We start from the raw sequence: 9389 nt of genomic DNA, 5'->3' as shown, positions 1-9389 counted from the left end.
TCACACATTTCCGAAACTATTTCCATACCGTCTTTAAACATATTAAATTTATGTTGTAACTCTCTGTTTTTATGCATTTGGAAGCGTTTCTTTGAGAAAGGCCAAAGAGACCTGTGACAGCCAAAGGACATTTACCCTGTAAATGACTGTGCCACCAACTGCCCTAAATGACCTTGGGCATTCACCTCATGTCTATGGTCCCAAGTCCCTCCCCTGTAAAATAAGGAAGATGAGCTGCTGGTTTCCAAGGGCCCTGCCTGAATTCAGCAATTCTCTCCCTAGAGTTCAGGAATCACTGGCGTTGCTCCAGGCTTCTCGGGTAGCCAGGTGCCCCAGATTGGCCTCACCTGCTGGGGGTGTCCCATGTTACAGCCCTGAGGCTGGCATCCCCTCATGTGCAGAAAGGCAGCAAGGGTGGTCAGGATGGTCAGGGACACAACAAGCAGTTGTCATAAATGCTACAGGAAAGAAGCCACCACTGTGCTGACTGCCTCTTGCTTAAATGCATATAGCCCCAGGAAGCAGGAGAGTCTAAGGAACATGTGTGAACACCTTAGCCAGGATATTGTCATGCTTTGCAGGACTTCCCCCAAAAGACCCCAGAACTGCAGGCCAATGCTGTTGAGCCTCTGGCCTTCGTGTGCCAGGTGCTGGGGGAATCTGTGTCGTGTAGCAAGGGTCATGACAGTTCAGGTGTGCAGAGGAGCTTGGCCATAAAGTACCGAGCCTGGTCTTCTTGGTGGATTCAGGAAGGTGGTTTGATGACATGTCACTTTCAGCTTGCACAAGGGCTCAGATGGACTCTGCCCAGCAGCCAGAGAGAGGAGTCATTTTCCACGCCCTTCCCGGACCTCCTTCTCTATCAAGTTGACAGTATTTGACTCCTGTCCCTGGCTCTCATCCATGCTTGCGGGCAGACAGGAGGTCCCAAAGGCCTGGCAATTCATGCCACAGAGCCAGGCCCCAGAGAGGTGCAGGTGAGGTGTCCCAGCTGGAGTCAGGAGCTGAATGGGGAGGCCAAGTTGAAAGTGTTAGCAGACCTGAGGCAGGAGGGAATGAGGACAGCAGGATCTCATACTAGCTGAAGGACAGACTGGGCCTAGGGAGCTTTCAGGGCTCCATGGGGATGGCACTTTGGTGGCCTGGAGATTGGGATGTGATCATGCATGGCGTGGAGAGCCAGCCCAGTGTTAACTGGGGACTGGCACCATCCAGCCCAGCGGTACTTGAGGAAGATGCTGGGGGCTGTTGTGTGCAGACCACGTTAGCAGCGGCCAGCCTGGAAATAGGAACCCCAGGGCGGGGGGGCAGTTCCCCCCACCCCCGCCGACCTGGACCTGGAAGCTCGTTAGAGAAGGGCTTGGGGGAGGCATGTGACACAGCCACGAGCTGAGAAGGAGGCTTATAGTCAATGAGGAGATGCAGAGTCGGGGTGAGGGCTTTAGTGCACTGGTGGAAATGCTGGGCCTTGTGGTCCTCCTTAACGATGGGCCCCCAAGGCAGAGTGGGAACAAGAAAGCTCAGTGGGAGGCTCAGCAGCTCCCTCCCCAGAGAGTATAGGTGGATGCCCAGGGCCCAGGTGAGAAGTGAAATGGTAATGTGCCAGTGGAAGCATGAGAAAGAAGAGTAGAGGTGCTGGCTTGGTGCTTGAATTGAATTGAATTGGAATTGAGCAGGGACTCACTGAGCAAGAAGGAGAGCAGAGAGTCACACCCCACCCTGCCCTTTCCAGGCCTAAATTGCCGGAGGGGGTATGGGCATTGCAATGCCTCAGAAGTAAACACTGTGCAGTGGTCCTTATGTATAAGAGCTGACTTAATCCTCGCGATGACTCCTCCGCTGGGCGGCCCTGGCAGCATCTCATGGGACGGGTATGCAAACTGAGGCCCAGACCCGTAAGGGCTGAGGTCACACAACTAGAAGGTGGGGGGAGCCGGAGTTTGAACCAGACAGTCCCTCTCAACCCCACCTGCCGCCCTCTTGGCGTTTGAGTCATTTTCATTTTCAGAGCACTGAACCTTTTCTCTCTACGATGGAAATACCTTTCTCGGCTACTAGGCCAACTCACACCACAGCTGGCCCCAAAGCAGTTGACAGTCAGTGATAAGTGCACATGGTTTTCCCATGGTCTGCTTCTGTGACTGCAGGAAATGGAAAGAAGGCAACTTGGGACAGTGTGGCACTTCAGGGGAGGGCAGAGGACTAGCCGAGGGAGCGGGCCTGGGGGCCGACTGCCATGCCGCCTGGCCTTGCACCTGAGAAGCACAGCGGGGAGGCTTGTCCTCCTCCCCTCGTCCTCTCCCCCACCTTCCCCTCCTTCTCCTGCCCCCTTCCCTCCTCCTCCCCTTCCTCTTTTCCTCCCCCCTCCCCTCCTCCTCTAGCACTGTCCCATCCCTTGCCTTGGATTCCAGAACTCACCACAGCTAACAGTCTCTAGATATTGGTTCTCTGGATATTTGGGTAAAAGGGCTTGGGGCTGACTGGAAATGTCAACATTTATGATACCGCTGAGGTGGGAAAGCCCATTCCGAATTGTAACAAGAGACCTTAGAAAGGTCTAAGTCTCTAAATGCAGTGGTGCTAAGGGACCTAGGGCAACGAGCAGGATTTTTCTAGCACACAGATGAAAGAAGAACCGCGTGGGGGTCAGGAGAGAAGGGCACGAAACCCCTAGGGGAGAGAACATTCTAGAGGCTTCCAGAAGCCACGAGTAAGAAGGTGAACACACTGTGGGTATTGCTTTACTTTTATTTCTGTTTTCTTCTGATGAAAACTGTTGGTGGATCCTAAGGCAGAGAGTTGGGAAGATGGAGGCTCTCTTTTGGATGGTTTTCTTTCTAACCACACTCTTTTCATAACCACAGAGGAAAAAGGCAGAACGCTCTTCCACTCCTGCCAGCCAGTCGGCAGGACCGCTACCTCTCTCTGGCCTGCGTCCACCACTCTGGGGCAAGGTCGTGCCATCTGCATCGGGAATCATGGGGACTTCTTCCTGCTGAAGAAGCTGGCTCAGCCGGGAGGCCGAGGCGCGTTTTACAAAAGCAGTTTACCTGAATTCTGAACTGACAGTGGAGGCCGCCCCGAGTCCTACCCAGGGCTCCATGTGAAGCCCGAGTCCAGGCAGGCCCTCTTCCATGGGGCTGTGGCCAGCTGCTTCTGCATGGCCACCGTCTACACGGGGGTGTTCGATGGCATCTTCGTCCAAGTGGGCTATGAACACCATGCCGAAGCCCGCGTAGCCAGCCTCCCCGCCTTCCTGGCCATGCCCTTCAACTCATTAACTTGGCCTACGTCCTCCTGGGGGTGTACTGGCTACAGAGAAATGCCAGGGCCCCAGGGCGCCCCATGGAGGCGCAGAGGGCTCGTTACCTGAAGGATGTCTTTGCTGTCATGGCCCTGGTCTATGGCCTGGTTCGGTGGCTCACCTTGCCCATCTTTGCATGGCTGGTGGCCTGGCGCCTCTCCCTAGACGGGTTGGGAGGTTGTTCCTTGCCATCAAGTGTCTCTCCCTGGGCAGTTACGGCCTCTCCCTGCTGCACCCCTGTGGGTTTGAGGTTGCGCTGGGCGCCCACATCGCAGCTGCCGTGGGCCAGGCCCTGCGCCCACAGGCACTACGGCACTGCCTCCTCGGGAGTCTCCTTGGCTCTGGGCACGCTCTCCTGCTTGGGCTTTATGGTCCTCGAGCTGTGTGACCATCAGCTCGCGCGGTGGCATCTCTTCCAGTGGCTCACGGGCCCCTTCTGGTCCAAAGCCTGTGATGTGCTCCAGTTCCACTTTTCATTCTTGTTTCTGACAAATTTTTTTTTTTTAAAGATTTTATTTATTTATTTAAGAGAGAGAATGAGATAGAGAGAGAGAGCATGAGAGGGGGGAGGGTCAGAGGGAGAAGCAGACTCCCTGCTGAGCGGGGAGCCCGATGTGGGACTCGATCCCGGGACTCCAGGATCATGACCTGAGCCGAAGGCAGTCGCTTAACCAACTGAGCCACCCAGACGCCCCTGTTTCTGACAAATTTAAACACTTGCCAAAGCCCTCCTCCTGAGGGGAAGGTACATTAAAGTGTGGAAAGAAAAAACTTAAAAAAAGAAGAAGAAACGGGGCGCCCGGCTGGCTCAGTCAGAAGAGCATGCGACTCTTGATCTCTGGGTTGTGAGTTCGAGTCCCATGTGGAGTGTAGAGATTACTTAAATAAAGAAAACAAAACTTAAATAAAGAAAACCAAAATGTGGAAAGAAGCTGCTTGCAGCCCCTGACCACCCCCACCCCCCTGCAGCTGTCATCGGTGTTAAAGTTCCCGGGTGTGATACGATACGAGGATTACATGGAAGACTGTCCCTTCCCTCGAAGTTATGGGCTTCAAGATTTAGAGGTGAAATGTTATGCTGTCTGCAACTTACTTTCAAAGAGACTTACTTACTTCAAGACACTGTCATGGAACACGCCCCGCATTTAACCGACTGAGCCACCCAGGCGCCCCAGAAGGGCATCTGTTCTTGAAAGACAAAGGTGAAGGCAGAGTTAAAGAGGGCGCTGTCTCTGCCGAATGACATCTCAGGTGGGCTGCCCACGTGTGCCTGCTCAGTGTCCCCCAAGGCCCCTCTCCCTGGAGCCTGCAGTTTGGCATGTGGACCATTGCTATGACTGTTGAGATGCTTTTGAGACTGGGTACCTGTGCTGGATGTTCTGTCCCACCTGGGCACCTCTCAAGTGGGTGGTGGGTCTGAACCATGAACCAAGCCATCACCTGAAGAAGCCCGCAGCTGAGGGCCGGTGAGCCTTGCCTCTGCTCGGGCAGTGGGCAGCCAACCTCTAACCCTCCCACAAGGCCCGGGCAAATGGTGTGGCCTGGCTCAGCGTTGGGGGCCCGGAGGCAGGGCATGCCAGTGGGTGAAGAGCAGGGTGGCGTTTGCTTGGGGAAACAGCTTTGTTCCATGACAGTGTCTTGAAGGCTCTATATGCCTTAGAAGAGGAAAAAGGCTATGGGTGTCTCTAGGGAGGCCACCCTTACCTCAGAGAGGTCAGCGGGAGGGAGGGGAAGATGTGCTTCCTTGGGTGGCTCAGGTAGGGATGAGGATGGGAGGGTGGGGGCAGAGGGGACCAGGGTCTTATATGGGGTGGGTTCTTCACCTAGTATCTGAGTGGTTCCTCCCCCCACTCTTGCTGTTTTTCTCTTAGTAGCTGTTTGCCTCATGGAGAATGGCTGGGGTCTGCACGGCCTTGTTCATTCCAACCTTTGAGCAATAACTTCTCATTTGATTTCATTTCATTTTTAGCAATACTTAATAAATAAGCCTGAGAACCTTCTGGTTTTTATGCCACTCCTGTGTCAGACTGGGTCTGCACAGGAAACAGGTGGCATGCTCACATTCGGGTGACTCAGGACAGTTTCATGGAGAACTAGGCACACCACTGTGGGGGTGGGGGACCGCAGGGGGCCCTTTACCACGCCGGGACCCGGGGAGACACGGGGCAGAGCAGAGACCTCCAGAAGCCCAGCCCCCTCTGTCCTGCCTGTCTCCCATCCAAGGTTGTCAGATAAAATGTAGCACTACAAATGATGTTTTAGGCCCAGCGTGTCCCAAATATCACATGAGAAGTGCTTATTCTAAGAAATTGTTGCACTGTTTATCTTAAATTCAGATTTAACTGGGTGTCCTGTCTATTTGCTAAATCATCTAACTCCTCTAAAGCCAGAGGCCCGGAACGTTCTCTTCTCCCTGCCCCCATGCGGCTTCCTGCATCCCCTCCAGCCGTGGTGAGCCCCAGGTTCTGGGGCCGGCATCGCAGAGTGCCTCAGCCCGGCAATGTTTGAGCCAGGAGAGGAAGAAGGCTGTCCCCACCCCCATCCCTCACCCCTTGTGTCTGCTCTGTTTCTCCATCTTACCGCTGCAAGGCTGAGAGGCCAGTGGTTACCAGAGGGGCCCTCTCCCTGCTTTTGGCCTAAACGGTCTAGAGGTCCCAAAGCTGGGAGGGCTCTCCGAAACCATCTGCCCCAACCCCCTCATTTCACAGAATCGAAAACTCCAGAAGTCCCACTTGGCTGACAGTTGCAGCAGAAACCCGGCATCCCACTCCCCTGCCCAAAGTCCTGCCCACTGCGTGGCTCTACCTCTCCCTGATGTCTCAGCCTCTCTTCCTTGCTTTCCCATAACCACAGCCTGGGGATGGGCCCCCAGTGAAAGCAGTTGGGTTGGTTTTGCTGATTGTTGAGGTGACACTGGCTCATTGGGCTGGGGTGGTGGGGGGGATGGGGGCGGACAACGAGCCACCTGAGAGGCCTGTCAGGATTCTGGTGGCCCTGTCACGGGACACGCAACTCTGTGCACTTGCATCTTCTGTCCTTGGCGGGGGGCTGATCCGGGCTCCTTCACCCCGTCCTCATCCGGGCGCTGATTCCTTCCCAGCTTTCACCGGCTGCGCGCAGTGCTGCTGGGAGCTGCGTGTGCGCTCCACGCACCAGAAAGGGGTTACACGCTTTTCCACTTTGTGCGAACGGACACCGTGTGTGGTGCTCATGCATTTGTTCTTCCTCATTCTTCTTTTTTTTTAATTTTATTTATTTGAGAGAGAGAGAGAGCGCACACACATGAGCAGGGGGACTGGGAGAGGGAGAAGCGGGCTTCCCACAGAGCAGGGAGCCCGATGTGGGGCTCGATCCCAGGACCCTGGGACCATGACCTGAGCCGAAGGCAGACGCTTAACGACTGAGCCACCCAGGCGCCCCATGTTCTTCCTCATTCTTGACCTGTCTTTTTCCTTCTTAATTTGTAGGAACTCTGTTTTATATTATAAAGATTAACCATTCATCTGGCATACAGATGATAAGTATTTTTTTTAATCTATCATTTGTGTTTTGACTTTGTGGATATTTTAAAGTAACATGGTTGAAGATTTACATGGTCCTGTATGTCTCTATGTTTCTCTTTTTCTACATAGCTTTTGGGTTTCTGCTCTTAAGACATTTTTTCAGGTCCCTAGATTATGCTTGTCTATTCATCAGATAGCTTTGTCAAACCTTAACATCCCTCCAGCTGCTTCAGATCTTTTCACTATAAAATTTTCATTATAAAATTATTAAAAATAGGGGCGCCTGTCTGGCTCCATTGGTGGAGCGGGCGACTCTTGATCTCAATCAGGGTCGTCAGTTCGAGCCCCACGTTGGGTGTAGGGATTCCTTTAAAAAGTTATTGAAAACAGGGAGCCTGGGTGGCTCAGTTGGTTACGTGTCTGCCTTTGGCTCAGGTCATGATCCCAGAGTCCCGGGATGGAGTCCCACATCGGGCTCCCTGCTCAGCAGGGAGTCTGCTTCTCCATCTGACCCTCTCCCCTCTCATGCTCTCTCTCACTCTCTCAAATAAATAAAATCTTTTAAAAATTATTTAAAACAGTAATTATAAAAATAGTTAAAATTTACATTTAGAAATAAAACCATTCAGCTGATATTGTCAACATGACAGTTTACCAAACTGTAATTAGCTGGTGCTCTCTGTGATCACGTTGAATTGAGGAGAGAAAATGCCAAAACTGTGTGTAAGAAGTTGCACTGTAGGGGCGCCTGGGGGGGCTCAGTCATTAAGCGTCTGCCTTCAGCTCAGGTCATGATCCCAGGGTCCTGGGATTGAGCCCCGCATCAGGCTCCCCGCTCAGCGGGAAGCCTGCTTCTCCCTCTCCCTCTGCTGTTCCCCCGCTTGTGTGCTCTCTCTCTGCCAAATAAATAAATAAAATCTTAAAAAAAAAAAAAAAGCTTCATTGTAGCCTGGGAGGACAGAGGCATTTCCAACAGGTAAAGCACTTCCCTCTGACATCTGGAAATCTCCATGAGTTGAAATCTTTGCATGAGCATAAACCAGGTGGTTTATGTCCTCCAATGTGATTGGAGAGCACCTCTTCCCTTTCCAAATGGAGGCTTGGGTCCCGGGTCCTTTTAGCAATCCCCGGGCCCGTTTCTAAGACAAGCAGTCTTCCTCCTAGGTGCCCCTTGAGCCCCTGCTGCCTTTCAGCTGACCATGCTGCTTGCTGTTTGCAGCCTGGGCCAGGGTAGCCTAGCAGGTCCTTCCAACCATGGTCATGTTTTTCTAGTCTTTTCTTCCATTTCCTGCCCTTCGCTTTGATCTTTGCCCTCTGTTTCTCTTCAGAATCGCTGACTTCTGGTTTTACTTCTGTCTCTTCTTTCTCGGCCCCGCCTGACTTCCACTGGGGCCTCTGCCAGGGTGTGTGGGCTGCTACCCTCTCAGCCGGCTCAGGTCTCTTCCTTTGAAAGACATGAAACCTGACATGAGCCCCATCCCTGCCTTCCTGCCCCAGAGGTTACCCCCACCCAGGCTCAGGTATCCCCTATCCCCCCATGTGCTCTTAATTCCTTTCCTGTGTGTGGGTATATGCACTAGCCATATTTGCAACTGTGTTTCGTGCCTTGTAACTTTCTATAAATGCAACACAGTGTCCAGACCCTTCTCCCACAGCCTGCAGGACTGGATCAGTGCGAGTTTTTCCCCGGGTCTCCTGGGGTGTCCGTTGACGTAATCCCTTCTTGGGTGCCGCATCCACGCCTCTCTTCTTATGTGTGAGCCTTTCACGAGAGTGTCTGCCGTGCACGGCTGCACTTGACTAGAAGTTGCCAAATCTGTCGCCAAAGAGGTTGCTGAAATGACTGCCCACCAGAGTTCCCATTGCTCCCTGTCCTCACCAGCACTTGGTGCTGTCAGAGGATTTACTGTCTGCTGATCTAATGGGGGTGAACAAGAATGTCATTCCCTTCTTGGTTGCCTCTCCTGGCTTAAAATAGAGGTTGCCTGAGCAAATTATGTGAGCCAGCAGTGCCACTTCTGGGTGTATCCCCAAAAGAAGTGAAAGCAGGGGGTTGAAGAGAGATTTGCACACCCATGTTCGTAGCAGCATGGTTCCCAATAGCCAAAAGGTAGAAACAGGGGCGCCTGGGTGGCTCAGTCGTTAAGCGTCTGCCTTTGGCTCAGGTCGTGATCCCAGGGTCCTGGGGATCGAGCCCCGCATCGGGCTCCCTGCTCAGCAGGGAGCCTGCTTCTCCCTCTCCCTGCTTGTGCGCTCTCGCTCTCTGACAAATAACTTAATTAATTAAAAAAAATAAAAGGTAGAAGCAACCCCAAGGGCCCATCGAGGGATGAATGGAAAAGCTAAATGTGGTCTATCCACACAACGGAATGTTCTTCAGTCTTCAAAAAGGAGGGACATTCAGGCACCTGCTACAACACGGGTGAACCTGGAAGACATTCCGCTGAGTGAGGGAAGCCAGACACAAAAGGACAGACACTGTAGGAGTCCGACCTCTATGAGGTGCCCAGAGCAGTCAGATCCAGAGACACAGGAAGTGGGACCCGGGGGGGGGGCGCTGGGGGGAGACGGAGGGGGCGTCC

The 9389-nt window shown here is 53.2% G+C and overlaps 1 protein-coding gene across 1 annotated transcript; it reads left to right on the top strand.

The window, feature by feature from the left end:
* Positions 1 to 3160: 3160 nt before the first annotated feature.
* LOC118546228 (transmembrane protein 187) lies at positions 3161 to 3849 on the top strand. Its single transcript, XM_078064809.1, is given in 4 exon segments — positions 3161 to 3275; positions 3278 to 3472; positions 3475 to 3601; positions 3603 to 3849. Coding segments are annotated over 4 exon segments (684 nt in total).
* The last annotated feature ends 5540 nt before the right edge of the window (positions 3850 to 9389 follow it).

This window comes from Halichoerus grypus, chromosome X, assembly GCF_964656455.1.
Source record: "Halichoerus grypus chromosome X, mHalGry1.hap1.1, whole genome shotgun sequence".
In the NCBI taxonomy this organism is placed as follows: Eukaryota; Metazoa; Chordata; class Mammalia; order Carnivora; family Phocidae; genus Halichoerus; species Halichoerus grypus.
Note: the sequence above shows the minus strand (reverse complement) of the source record. Positions and strands in the feature narration are given on the sequence as shown.